General features: G+C 57.1%; 1 protein-coding gene across 4 annotated transcripts in view; it reads right to left on the minus strand.

The window, feature by feature from the left end:
• FSTL4 (follistatin like 4) overlaps positions 1–14,908 on the minus strand; it is a 385,653-nt gene that overhangs the window by 165,900 nt on the left and 204,845 nt on the right. For all 4 annotated transcript variants that reach the window (XM_051844202.2, XM_051844203.2, XM_051844201.2 and 1 more), the window contains one exon: positions 10,158–10,406. In XM_051844202.2, the coding sequence (XP_051700162.2) occupies positions 10,158–10,406 (249 nt within the window). The remainder of the gene's footprint in view (positions 1–10,157; positions 10,407–14,908) is intronic.

Genomic DNA, 14,908 nt, shown 5'->3' on the forward strand with positions numbered 1-14,908 from the left:
GTGCTCTGTTTTGTGTAGTAATTTTCCCCCCAAAGCACACTCTCCGGCTGCAGCTGGGGTGAGCTGCTCCCGTAGAGGCCGGCTTCTCATTAATTCCCGTCCAAACAGGCCCATTCAGCTCGCAGCGCCGCCGACTCCTCCGTGCAACACTGGTCGACTGCTCCGGCTGTGGCATGACAGCTAAATCTGCGGTCACTGCCACAGAAGCAGGGTCTGAACTGTGCTGCAAACAGGGCAAAGTGCAGACGGACAGCCCTGAAACTCGCGGTGCACAGAGAACCAGGGCTCACTGTGACCACAATTAAGGCCCCGCGTCACCGACCCTGTGCATTTCCGCCCCCTTCGATGCCCCGCCCCTGGTCTGGGGTGTTTCTCCTGCAGTGCGGCCGGCCGGAGACCTCTTCCTTTCTCCCTCCTTCCTGACCGCCGCTGCCTGTCAGGAAAGGTCATGATGCCCTCTGCCACCTCTACGGGAAGGCTCCCCAAATCACCAGGCGGCTCAGACAGGGAGAAGTGATGGTCTCAGCTGGGAGGGCCATGCCAGGCCTGGGGCTGTGTGTGGATGAAGATCCCTGTAAATCCCTGCAGAGAACTCCCTTGGATTCTTCGTAATCACTGGAAACCTGGATCGCTGCATGAGCCACACAGCGTGTGACAGACAGACAGAGACAGAAACACTGGTGGGGAGTAGAGAGGCAGAGGTGTGGAGATGCCAGTCAGAGAGCTCCCGGAGCAGGAGGGGTGCGAGAGGCAGGAGCTCATGTAAGCACCTGCTGGACACCGAGGCCTTCAGGACCCACCATAGCCAACGAAAAGGGGCAGGGCGGGGCGGGGGAGTGGAGGGGATGACAGACAAGCAGTGGGAAGGGAAGCAAAGAAGAAGGAGAATCACGAGGGGCACTGCCGGCGCCCTGCGCTCCCTGCACTAGCCCAGCTTCCCAGTGGCACAGCGAGGCACAACCACAACACAGATTCCTCTGCTGATACTAAGTGGCTGCAGTTCACGGCCTCTGGCTATGTTAATTACCTGCAAGCAAGGTGGGTTTGCTCCTTCGTTTTCCGGAGCTTTCTGAAAGAAGCTTTTCCTCTGGGTGCCCTCACTAATAAGGAATCGAGATGCGTCAAAGCAGCTGGGAGCAGAGCGCTGAGGGCAGGACTCGGCAGTCCCTGCAGCCCGGTGGTCTTCACTGCCCGGGAAACACTCTGCGTTCCCGACCTGGCTCTCCTGGGAAACCTGGTACCAGTCCGGGCTCAAGTTCTCCCACAAGAAGGATCCATGGGCAGTTCCTGGAGACCCAAGGTGCTGCGGAGGGCTGGGCCCCAGCTGGCTCATGCCCCGTATCCCCACTCTCCCCGCTGAGGACTTGGTTCCACAGACCTAGTGTCCGTCCCCCAGTGTGTCCTTGCGGTCCCTGCCTCCAGAGAGCCTGCTCGGCTGGGGACCGAGGCCTCACACTGCTGCTGCAGGTGAGCACCCCTCCCGCCCCGCTCCCTGGATCCCTGCGAGGTCGGCTCCCCGAGCGCGCTCCATTTATTTCAGCTAATTTGACACAGTGGTAAGTGCGCCTCCCTCTCTTTGGAGAGAAGATGGCCCAAATTGGGCCGCAGCTTTCCTGCCCAGAGCAGCAGGCAGAGAGGCTGGGCCAGGGCGGGAGGGGCCGAGAATCAAGGGCAGCCCGGCTCCCAGGCCTGCGCTCAATTCTTGCACCTGCTGTTTGCCCACTGCCAGCCCCTCCAAGGAGCCGCGTCTATGAGGTTTCCAGAGCCCACTAGGAAGCAGGGCACACCGCGCGGGCACACACTGTCAACATGTCTGAGTTGTGGCTGGTCTGACAGCTGCTGAATTCGTCACACAGATAATTAGATCAACCGCTGGAGCAGAGAGCTCGACAGGCAGTGCCATTTAGAGACAGCTACACAGGGGCCTTGATCGTAATTGAAGGCACCATAGGGGGAGATTCTCACAGAAGTCCCACGCCAATTTCTTCCCTCTCTAGTAACTCAACATTTGACTGAGTGAATCACGTAACCTGCCCCATGTAGGGCCCGGGCCCCACTGCAAGGTCGAGGCCACCTGGCCCACAGCAGGGTCTTGCTCAGACAGGCCCTGGAGGGAAGCTTAGGAGGCTCCATGTCACCTCTCCCCGTCCTCTCTCCCGCTTCTTCCTCCTGTTCCCTCGACACCCTCAACGGCCCTCTGAACACAGAAAACCCAGCAAGTCCTTGGGGACAGGATCCTCTGTATGAACCCTTGCCTTGCTTTTCTGGGTGCTCTCATTCATGTTACAGAGGCTTCCAGTATGGCTTCCCCTGGAGAAGGCTGTCACGTGTCCTGATCAGCCTCTCACCATTGGTTTGTACACCCTTCCAAGAAATGAATGAAGTGCCAGCAACAAGCTAGGGTTACACAGATAAGAAAACCTGTGCTGGAGGAAGAAAGGTAATCCAACTAGAAGGTATAATAGGTGGCGGGGCTGGCAGAGCCTCCACCTGTGGCGCCTGCATCCCATATAGGCGCCAGTTCTAGTCCCAGCTGCTCCTCTTCCAATCCAGTTCTCTGCTGTCGCCCGGGAAGGCAGTAGAAGATGGCCCAAGTCGTAGGGCCCCTGCACCGACATGGGAGACTGGGAAGAAGCACCTGGCTCCTGACTCCTGGCTTCGGATTGGCGTAGCTCCGGCCGTAACGGCCATTTGGGGAGTGAACCAATGGAAGGAAGACCTTTCTCTCTGTCTCTCCCTCTGTCTGTAACTCTATCACTCAAATAAATAAAAAAAATCTTAAAAAAAAAAAAAAAGAATAGGTGGCTACTGCTCTTGGTGGGAGTTCTAATGGCTTCGTGGTTAGCTTCTGGCTTACACAGGAAGTCCCCTGGGCCCAGCAGGTTCCCTTCAGAAGAATGAACCTGGACACACTGGGCCACGAACTCCTGGACAGGCCACAGGCTAACCTTCACAAGTCTAAGGTCAGCATGAGGTGGGGGTGGGGTGGGTTAGGGTAACCGAAGGTCAACAAACCACTGGGGGGAGAGCTTGGGCTTCCAGTGCCACCCTAGCTAGGTGATCTGCCTTATCACCCATCCAACCTCCCTGATTTCTCCCCTTACTGACTCTGCACCAGCAACCATTGTCTACCTGTGGATCACCAAACATACCAGGCAAGCTCCAACATCCGGCTCTTTGCACCTGCTGAGTCTACCCGGGCACTTTCCTCCCAGATACCCAAACGCCTTGAACCTGACTTCCCAGCCTGCTCAGTGCTCTGCTCCGAGGACACCTCTCTGACGAGAGCTCTCGCTGGCTTCCCTCCCTGCTTTACTGCTCTCCTGGGCGCCTGTCACCACCCAGCACTGGCACCTCCAGCTCTCTGCTCATCTCCGTGAGCCGGACTGCTATGCATTTGGTTCACTCCCACATGCTCAGTGCCCAGGACTGCACCTGCTGGATAAATGGAAGGGGTGACACAAGCATGAGTGCACCATGGTCAAAGCTACACCTTGGGAAGCTCACTCTTGAAGCCAGTCAGAAAGTGGGTTTGGGAAAGTGTCTGACCAAGAGCTAGGTGAACATCTACGAGGTCAGAGAGGCCCGTCGGGCCATTGATGAAGCTGATGGTGAGATAGATGCCTGGGGTGGCAGGAGACGCAGACGGAAATATGGAGGTGGGGTGGGGGTGAAGACTCCATTGGGTCTTTGCCACGGCTGGAACCATGAGAAGTGTGGGATGGAGAGAGGAGTTAGAGAGGGCCCCTGGGGGATTCATGTGTGAGGAGCTGGTGGGGGGTGGGGTGCAGACCCTGGAAGCCTAAGGAGCAGGCATGCAGGAAGGGTAACAGGTGTGTCTGAGGAGGAAGCAGGAAGGCAGGACCAGAAAGCGCGAGACTCGGCATCCGGAAGGGTCCGGCGAGCAGCACGGTGACGGGGCAGAGCGGGCAGAGTGCAGGGAGCTGGGCAGGCAGAGACGGCCAGGTAAGGGAGGGCTTAAATGGCACCCAGAGCCACACTGTGACAGAAGTCGGCTTCTCTTAGCATTAGGATGAGAGAGGCTGAGCCTGTCGGGGCCCCAGCAGCCGAACAGTGCGTGGAGCAGGGAGGGAGAGACAAGGAGGAGGGGTGCAGACAACAGCAGGAAACAATGTGGGGGCTCAGAGGCTGCAGCTTGTTTCCTCGGTGAAATCAATGCAGTGTGAGACTGTCTCGGCTCAATAACTGATTAGCAATTTTTAATTACGGGGAGGTAATTAATTCAAGGAGGATGCAGCACACCATGCACGCTGCGCTGATAACACGCCTGCACATGTGCAGGGGCTCACGCCGGGGGCCTTCTCACACAAAGCCCACAGGAAACATCCAAAGAACACACGCATTTGTTTTAGGTCTTGTTTCTTGATTCTGGAGGCAGATACATCAAACCGGATAGCTGAGCTCCAAGGGATGCAGGATGAAGGCCAGTGTGGGGGGCTGGGAGTGGACGTGCAGCTCGGCCGGCTCCAGGCACGTGCAGATGCCAGCAGAATCAGGGCCAGGAGTGACCATAAACATTACTGCTAGTCCTTGAGGTCTTAGGGAGTCTCTAAATGAAGCAGCCTCCGCATGATGCCCTGGGGTAGGGATCCCAGGGGTTGGATCTGTTTTGCTGTTGTCCAGGAGGCCAGGGGTAGTACCCCGATCACATTGGCACCCTCACATTCTGATATAGCCTTGGTCCCCCGTGGACATTCAATACAAAGGCCACACCACGTCTGTGGTGCTCACGTGAAGGCTGGGAAGGAGCCAGGCATGGAGACTCCTTTGCAGGTTGAGAGGAGCAGCAACAACCTCTGGACAGAAGCGTGGGTAGGGCTGGGCATGGCAGGGCGGCTGCACGAACAGGAGAGGGAGTCTGGAGAGAACGTGGGGTGGCTCTGAGAGTCAGATAGGCTGAGGGAGGCCTCTGCCTGCTTTTGACCCCAGGCTCCATGGGCAGCCTCTGGGAGCCCCCAAGTTTCCCACTGTTTCCTTGGAGGGCAGAAAGTACTCTGGTCTTCTTAGGTCCAGGGCCTCTGTGGTTTGAGATGCTGGAGCCAGCTTTCCCTAGAGACCACAGCTGGGTTTCCTGCTGATCCGCAGGGTGGGCAAGTCCAGGCCAGTGGCAGTGCCTGAGCCCCACCCCACGCCACGGCTCAGAGCCAAGGGTGAAGTGACTGCATGTGCCAGGGTCTTGGGATGCCACTGATAACAGCCCCAGAACTGAGGTGCCTTTGAAGGGCCGGCTGCTGCAGTAGAGCCTGGACCCTGGACTTGGCTATGCCTGTGACTGAGAGACCCTCCGCCCCGGGAAATGAGCAAGCTGCACCTGTCCCTGGCTTGGCACACAAACCTCCCCCCGACCCCCCAGCTTGCTCTGGTCCACTGTCTGCTTTTACTGCAGCTTTTCTCGTTGTGTCTCCCAGGACCTACCCTTAAATCCCTAGCTCTGCCCTGAGACTGTAGCCCTAGACAATCATCACACACACACACATGCATGCATGCACGCACGCGCGCACACACACACACACACACACACACCCTTCAGGGTCCATCTCAGACATCTGCTCTCCCCAGAGCTTTCTCTGAACATGTCCCTCCCACCCTGGGGCTGACACTCCCTGACAGACGCCCTGACAGACTCCCAGGACTCCCACGAGCCTGGGAAGCAGGGACACCTGGCTCTCCCCTGGCTTCTCTACTGCCTCCTAGAGGGGCTTAGTGACTCATGACCTCGCCATTCAAAGAGCCAAGATGGCCAGGGAGCATGAGCATCAAATCCTAGTTGTTCACTGAATGGACGTGGAGGACCACCGTTCTCCCCCCAGGCCCCCATTCACAGGAAGACTCAGCACGGTGACCTCAGCTCACAGACAACATCATCACACAGGCAGGCAGGGGGCTGATGACCTCTCACGTTTGCGACAGCAACATCACCACAGGTGCTGTTGGGATGGCTCCGAGCAGGGTGCCCACTAGGCGCCAGGCACTGCTCACTTCACACTCACCTTCCTCCACCAGCAGCTACTTCACTATTTCCATTTTGCACAGCAGGTGAGCAAGGCTCAGAGAGCGTGTGTCCTGTCCAAAGCGACACAACTGACTCACTGTCCCATCGACCTGGGCCTCTGTGGGCTCACTCAGACTCCAGCACCCCTTGCTGTAGGGAATGCTATGGCAGAGCTCACCCCAACTCCCCAGCAGCGCCTGCCAACATTGCAGCCCTGCAGCAGGGCCTCACACATCCCAGGAACGGAATCCCCTGCTGACAGCCAGGCTGGGCCGGCACAGAGACTTTCCCTGGCAGGGCAGGGGGACTCAGGAATCCAGAAACACCCCCACTCCGGGGGGCGGGGCTACTCTAAGTTCCTAAGGCAACAGAGTCCATAGTAATAGCAACAGGGACAACGTAACAAGACAAAGGGCAGCTCTTCCTAAGCAAGATGCTGAGCTTTCAAGCCTGCTTAGTCACACTTGACAGACCCTGTCGTGTGTTCTACTTGCTCTCTACAGAAGTAAATCATTTCCTCTGCTTTCAGTAGCTTGGGAACTGCCGTCTGAGGCCACCAGAGCACCTGCAAATGCCACTCGGCCAGAGGTAGCCACCAGCCCGGCCCCGGGAGCGGAGACTCTCACTGGCTTCTCTCTCCCATGCTTTCCAGGTTTGCTCGGAACATTCTATCACCCTGCACAAAACAGCCCGGCGTGGGGAGTGAGGGTGCAAAGGCAAGCTCCTCTTCCTGAACGGCATGAGAGACAGAGAAAGGACTCAGAAACAAGTCTGAGAAGTCGGGGCAGAACCAGCACGCAAGCAGGCACGCGGGGTCACACGACGGCTTCTGCAACACAAACTCCGTGGCAAGTTGCTCATCGGGCCGCCCCACGTCTTGGTGCCCTCTCTCGGCAGTGGGTGGCGCTGAGGACGCCGGACTCTAACTTAGCCACAAGAACAAAGAGGCGCGACGTTTCTCCCTCTCCTCTCCTTGCCCCTGACTTTTGGGGACCAAGACGCTTCTGACTGAGAGAGCTGGGATCAAAGCTGCAGACCGCAGCTCAGCAGCACGTTGGAGTTCAGCTGGATTTTTGTACGTGCTAATGAACCCTAAATGACAGAATATTTCATTCTGCATTCACCAGGAATCCCATTGCCATAGCAACCAGGATGTAATACCCGAAGTTTTCTTATAAAAGGGGCGAGCAGCGCAGCCTCCTCTTGCCGAGCTGTGTGGGCCAGTCCCCACCCCCACCCAGCGCTCTGCAGAAGCTCAGGCCCCACAGACACAGAGGCTCGGCCCAGCATGATCCACTTCCCCACCCCCTTTCCCTTGGGCTCCTCACACACCAGTGCCATAAGGATTGCCCTACTATTAGCTTCGGGGGCACACAGAGTCGCAGAGAATGAAGTCGTAACTTCGCTTCGTAAAGTCTGTTAGGAACAGAGAATGGCAGATGGATGGTTTCAGAAGTTTTGTTTGGGGAAGATGTCTTTAAGCTGCTGTCTTAGTGACTGACTCTCTGGAAAATTCGGGACACAGCTGATGACAAACTGCCACAGTGGGACTCAAGCTGGCAGTAAATACTCTGCTGCGATTGAGGGGCGGGGACCGGGGAGGGAGCTGGGCTTCACCTCCTCTTTTCTCCCCAAACCCCATTCCCCTGCCTCCCCAGCCCGGCCGCCACCACTGCTTTCTCCCTGTTGCCTGCTGGCGCCACGGTGAGTTCTGGTGAAAATGCAGAATTGCCCATGTGACAGTGCCCCCACTCCCGAGGGTGGGCCTGCCCTCCCGCCCATCAGGCCTCTCTGGAGGAATGCCAGAAGAGGAGGCAGCCCGGCCCTCCTGACTGCTGGGACGGGGGCTGACCCCAGCACCAGGCTCTGGAGTTTTCTCAGGGAGCGCGGACCCAGGGCCAGGTCTGCGGAAGACAGACCCTGGCTCCAGCTGGGCCTGGGGGCTCACACTCAGTGCTTTCCTCGCCGACTTCCCCTCTACCTAAGCCATCCAGGCTCAGGAATACCCGCCTAGCCTCCAGGACAGAGTCCTTGTTCCCGTGTCTCTGCTCCAGGCCTGCAGCCACACTGGGTTGCAGCAACGCTGACAGCAGGCGTCAGGAACACCCAGCACTTGCAACCCGCCAGGCACTGAGCTCGCGGCCTTTCCACAGCACGTTCTTCCCTACGTTTACCGAGCAGGCAGTGTTGCCGTCAGCCCCAAGATGCAGCTGACGCAGAGGCCCAGAGACAGGTACAGAGGCACCCAGGGCTGCACATCTGGGGAGTACCAGAGCCCAGACACAACCCAGGGCTTTCACGGAGCCACGGGCACTGCCCTCCCCCAGAGAGGGATCTTTGGGAGAGCAGCGCCTCCAACACGAGTGGGTGAAAATTTCCAAGTCCTGTGAAAAACCTAACGAATCAGAAGGATTCAGTGGACAAATTCAGTCAACCGGAAGCAGAAGTGACTGTCATCTGCTCAAGGCTGGCCCCTTCCCTCCCCAGCTCGCCCCATCCTCCCTCCCCAAGGCAGGTTTGGCGGGGTTGTTTCTGCCCCCACCCCCACCCCCACCCCATGAAATGAGAAACACTGTTAGAGAAACAGCCAGTGGTGAGGGGCGCGGTGCACAGTCTGATGCCAAAATAAAACCTTCAGAAAGATGCAATTTGGGGCAGATTGGAAACCAGAGAATGGAATATCAGTCTCTGAAATTCAACATGGCCAATAAAGCTGGAGCAACGGGGGAGCGTCAGGAGCGGCAGTGTGCACAACGCTGAGGAGCGGGCAGGTGCGCCCCCAGCCCAGGGCTGTTGCTTCTCCCCCAGCTTGGCCTCGCTCCCATCATGCACCTCACGCTTTCGAAAGCACCTCAGTGTCAGTGACCCGAGCTCAGCCATCAAAGTGCCCAGCACTACCGCCTTGGAGGCTAAACGCGCCTTTCCGGAGCCTGCCTGCTCCAGCACCCGGTGCTGCCACTGCCTCTGCATCAGGGTGGGAGGGCAGCCCGTGCATGGGGGCAGGTGGCCTGGGCTCCCTGCCTTGGCTGGGAGCACCGCCACACACACGTGAGTCACATGTCATACCAGCCTCAGGTGACGGGGAGGCAGCAGCTCGGCCCTTGCGCTCTCAGCGCCCAGCCCCCCGCGGTGCACACCGCACAGAAGACCTTGTGCGCCAGCATCACAGGCACAGGCAGGTCTCCATCCTGAGCCTTCCCCTCCTTCCCTGCCCCACTCCAGCAGGTCTCTGACTTCACTTCCCATGCCCCCAGCTCGGTCTTTATGGACCTGCACCCAGCTGCCCACGTTCCACCAGTGCCTTCTACACGTTCCCCAACTTCCCCACAAGGGGCTGTGCTGTTGAAGGGCAACCACTGCTTCTACGGAGCGTGGGGTGCACGACCTATGGGGGCCACCCCGCCCAGGGATGCACATTCTAACTCTATACCCCCAAGCTTCTGTGAGCCATGAAGCATCTGAGTGTGAGAAGCCCTGGGCTGGGTGCAGAGACCTGATGGGTTCAGATGATAGTCCCCGTGCCTGCCTGCGGCTCTTCCCAATGTGGGAGCGGGCGCCGCCCTCCTCTCCCCACCAGCACGAGTACAAAGCCTGAGCCCTTCGGCACAAGTGCCTCAGACACTTCCTCATGGCCACAGGGCTGCCTGCCCTGTTCACAGGTGTTTGGAACAGGAAAGGCGTGCGATACTTTCCCATCTGCAACAGCTCCAGGCCATGCGGACATCACTGTGCTAGCCCCATGCACGACAGCACAGCCTCCTGGCTCGGGGGCCCTGTCTGAGGGATAAACAAGTTTCCTATTGCCACCGGGCAAGGGCCCCGCCCATGAGGAGAGCTGGGTGACCACTGGCCATCTGGTCCCTAAGGGACACATGTGCTGCACCAGCCTCAGCTGTGCCTCCCTGGATTCTGCTCTCCAAGGAGCCTCCTCTGAGGGCAGGGCACTCTGGAGTGCAGACAGGGTCACACGTTACTGAAACGCCACTGCTGCCACTTTGCACCGGTATGGCCGTTTCCGTCTTTACTTCCTTTATCCACCTAACCTGTTGACTCAGCACAGGCTCACTTGTCAACGCACATGAAGACATGGACCCCAGAGCCCAGAAGGGCTACCTTGGAGTAGCCTCCAAGGGGCCAGGCCTACCTTGGAGGAAGCAGTTCTTGCTGTGGGTGACGGACAGCCTCTTCCCCAGCAGGCAGGCTGCGCGGTGGAGCTCACAGTGGTTCTCGTAAAACCTGCCGTCGGAGCCACACACGGGCACGTAGCTGGGCCTGCACACCTCCAGGCAGCGGCATTCGGGCTCCCTGGTGGCCCCGCTGAGCACGCATCGGCTGCCGCGGCTGCAAAACTTCTTCCCGCAGGAGGCCAGTGGTCCATTGTGGCCAGGAAGCCCTGCCAAGCACAAACACAGAGTGTCAGTCACCAGCATGGTGCAGGGGGTAGCAGGCAGTGGGCACGGGCTACCTGTGAAGACAAGGCTAGCCACGGTGGGGCCTGGGGGCCTGGGGTGCCCGACAGGCTTTGGGCATGAGGGCTTGGATAAGCTCTTGTTGCCATGTGAAAATGAGGACACTCAGCCATTCTACGCTCACCACGAAGTGCCTTACAGAGCAGAACAAAGCCTGTGCCCACGCGTCCAGGCCCCGAGACAACAGCCTGACTACACACCTACTGAAACCGATGATTTAAAAAAAAAATGGTTCCCCCCTTCTCTCCCTCCCTCTTTTCTTTCATTATGTGATGCCTCTGACCCAGGCTGTGTGCTAGGAACCATAGGAGCCCCCGAAAGGAACAAGCCATGACCTTGCCTCTCTCTGTCATTCTGTTAAGGGATGACACACATGCACACATAACTTAGATCTGAAAGTGACAAAAACCACAGAGAACATCAGGCAATGAGCTATGGGAGCCCAGGGAGGGCAGCATGGACCCCCGGGACTGAGAGAACCAGGGCTCTCCCTGGGCCACAGCAGGTGCAAGCCAGAGCTCCCCTGGCCCATGTGCCTCATGGGAATGGAAGTTCTGCACAACAGTGAGAGGAAGAGAGGAGGCAAGAGGTGGTTCTAAGGAGACTTAGCCAAGCAGAGGAACTCAGGTGGGTATCAGAGACAGTGGGGAGCAAGTGCAGGGTCACGAGAGGAACTGTGGCTTAAGAAGAAAGTGGGACCCTAAGTGTTCAGGATAGGGCTGGGGAGACAGGTGAGTGCTGCTGTCTGGGAACACGTGATTCTCTGTAGCACAGATGGTCAGCCTGCGTCCATGGCCCTGGCCTTTCTAGCACTGCATTGTAGCCATGGGCAAGAAGGCTGAGATGCTGGGGTGTCCCCTGATCTCAGCACACACCTCAGTGACCTCAGGCAGCGGTGTTCAGAGCTCACACGTCACAGAGCTGGTGGCTTCTTTCCACAAGAGCACACTTAAGTGAACGGTCAGCCAGGCTTCCACAACCGACGCTGTATTCTACTCTATCAGGGTTCCACAGACCAAACAACTGTCACGCATCGTCAAAGGCAGGAGTTGGAAATTACAAAGGGATATTAAGATACAAATCATTAGAACATGCATGCAGATATGATGGCCACAGCAGTCTCTGCTTTAATTAAATCTTCAAAACACTCAGCACGACAGAACGGCCCAGTAGTGAAGACTCGGCTCCTACCCCGTGGGATTACAATATCTAAGGAAGAAAAGGATGGCTCTTCTCTTGTTTCCAGTAAAGTCTGCATTTCATCATCATAGATTTGAAAGGACAAAAAATCATCTATTGGCAGATTAACAACTTGATTCAATAACTCATTTACATTCTCCTAGATTTGTCAAGCTAGGAAATATTGACTTTTCTGGAATCATAATAAACCAGGAGGTCAAAACCTCTTTGCAGCACATAACAGTGCAGGCCCTTAGAAGGCCACGCTGCCTTCCTTCACCTACTCTGCTAATTCATGTGTCACTGCCGGTGTGGCCAAGGCCGGTGGCATCCCTCAGCCACTCTGCTTCTGCAGAGCAGTGGGAGGCAGCTGCTTGGCAGGCAAGGCTCTGGACTGAGGCCAGACCGAGGCCCTGCTTGCCGAGTTTATGGTTCCTTTGCCACCACGTGTGTTTGATCAGCACGATTCTCCTGGGTTGCTGGAAAATTGTTACCTGATAAAGTGCTGGCGGCTATCAGAAGAAGCTAATACGGCTCTAAAAATACCAGCCTTTGTTTTTCTCCCCAGACAGGGCCAGGACACACAGCAATGCTGCTGGATCACTGTTTAATAAACTTCTCCATGCAGCTGGCTGGCAACCAAGTCCCTGCCCCATTTTGAAGACACAGAGCCTGTCCCTGAGCCCCCAGCTTCTCAGAGCCTGCTCCGTGTCTTTTGCTCGGGCTGTGCTGTCCCGCCCCTCAACCTCAGCTCCCCTAACCTGGCTAAATCAGCTCCAGCTCACCTTTGGGGTCTACTTCCTAGGAGGCATTCACTGCTCGCTCCAGCCCAAGTGTCCTCTCTCTCAATCCCCACGCTCTGCCCCAGACACAGGCCTCAGGAAGCCCAGAGCTGTTGGCCCTTTGTCCTTGGGTGACACCAGGACACTCAGGTTTAGCAGACATCCCCATCTCCTCCAATGGGGTTGGAGGCAAAAGGAGGTTGGAGGTGGCGCTTCTGTGTTAAAGGGAACCAGGCTCCTGTGAAGAAGGCACTTGAGAGACCATCTTACCTGGGCAGTCATGCCAAAGCCAGCTTACCGTGGACAAGGGAGAACCCACTGCGGCCGACCCTCTCCTCTGAGGCATCTCCAGGTGCAGAAAGTGGGCACTCCCTCTGAGTGGCCATGTGTGGCGAGCACGCAGGTGGGACTGCTGCTGCAGCTCTCCCCACAGGGAATGCTCAGAGAGGTCAGTGTCACGAAAACACCTGTCCCAACTGTGGCCGGGGAAGTCATCAGGAACACTCAGATTATCCCTGACACGGAAAGTGGCTCTTGGCAAATATTTGATCCCTAATTATTTGCAATTTCGGCAAAAGTGCTTTAAGCCGTGCATATGCCCTTTACTACGGTTGCGCCAGCAGGCTCTGCAGGGAGCTGGGAGCACCCCAGGTGCGGTCAGCCCCGAATCAAACCCACCACAGCCACAGGTGGTCATCCATGGTCTCCACACGCTGACCACAGCAGGGGATGGTCTCATTAAAGCAAGCCCCGCGTCACCACTTCCTCCCTGTCATTAGCACAGAATGGATTCCCCGCTTCTACGAGGAAGACAATAAAACAGTAATGAGAAAGCTAACCAGGTGAGCCCACCGCGACTGCCTCCAGTATTTACGAGGACAACCACGGCGCACGGGAAAGCTACAGTGTGCTAACTCACAGTCATAAAGAAAGCCGTTTACCCGGGTTAAAGCCTGATCATCTTGCCAAAGAAGCTGCTTTTCAACACTAATTAGATGTACTGAACACGGTCAGAAATGGGATCTGTTACCTTAGTCATGGTGCAGGAGAAACGAGTCCATTGTAACGCTTGGTGCTGTAGATGGCCTTTGTGAGTCTCACCGGGGCCCGTGCTAAGAACATCAGAGACCAGGGGAGGGGAGCACAGGAGGGGGACCCTGAGCTATGCCCCTAACAGAGTGGCACCTGGTTCCTCTGAGCAGAGACCCTGCCCTGTTACTTCTTCCACACTGCCCACATCCAAGAGCACACAGCTGGGTCATTTGGCTTCCAGACTCTGACTCAGGTTCTCCGACTGGCTCCTAGTCCAATGCAAACCAACAAGTGCTCCCTTCGCAGGGACTGCGTCCCAAATGACACGTCAGGGCTGCTACGGTTTGAAGTCCACAAAGAGAGAGAGCTTCTATCTGCTGCTTCACTCCCCAAATGCCTGCAACAGCTGGGGATGGGCTGGGCTGAAGCCAGGAGCTAGGAATTCAATCTAGGTCCCCATGTGGGTGGCAGGGACCCACACACCTGATGTCTCTTTCAGGGAGCACCTTAGCAGGAAGCTAGAGTCAGGAGCAGAGCCAGGACTCGAATCCAGGCACTCTGACCTGGGATGAAGGAGTCCCGACTGGTGCCTTAATCACTAGGACGAACACTTGGCCTTCACGTTAAGATATAACTGCCGTTAAAACAAAGAGGTGGGGCTTTTGAGAGGTAATGAGTAGATTCACGCCATCCTTGGCACGAGTTCCTGGCAGAAAGTGTGAATCCGGCTGGCTCCCACCTCTGCCTCTCAGGCACTTCTTGCTGGGTATGACACAGAACAAAGGCCTCCCAGAGGCTGGTGCCTGCTCTTGGACTTGCCAGCCTCTGGAACCGTGAGCCATGTACACTCCCACTGTTCAGAATCCCCCTGCCCATCACGTTCTCCTCCAGCAGCGGGAAACACACTAAGACCAGGAGAAAGCCAGTGGCTTCTGTGCTGTGGGTGCTGAGTGCCTGCTGGTACTTCTTAGCCCATGCAGCTTCTCCATGTCTGAGAACTGATCTCCAGTGTGATGACTGACGAGTCCCACCTCTCCCCTCCCTGGCAAGGTCTCAGGTGGGCTTGCTCCAGACTGAAGTTGGAGGCACTTCCTGGGCTTCGTCCCAGAGGCTTTCGGTGCTTCCAGGCACCTGGGCTGCACCCCCACTATCTCATCTCACCCCACTGTGAAGTCACAGTGAGGGGAAAGAGTGGCTGGAGGGAGACTGCTCACCACAGGCCAGGAAGACCAACACGTGCCTGCAGAGGACCAGAAACTGTGCTGCAGTCCCAAGAACCCTGGCCTGGCACAGCAGCTGCACCCAGCTTTTGTAAGACAGGGGTGCTGTACAGGGACCAACGGTCCCTTACACATGGAGGGAGGGAGGCAGGGAGGGACAACCAACCCAACTCCCACTGGTTTACTCCCCAAGCGTCCACAACAGCTGGCACT

The sequence above is a fragment of the Oryctolagus cuniculus genome, chromosome 6 (genome assembly GCF_964237555.1).
Source record: "Oryctolagus cuniculus chromosome 6, mOryCun1.1, whole genome shotgun sequence".
Classification (NCBI taxonomy): domain Eukaryota; kingdom Metazoa; phylum Chordata; class Mammalia; order Lagomorpha; family Leporidae; genus Oryctolagus; species Oryctolagus cuniculus.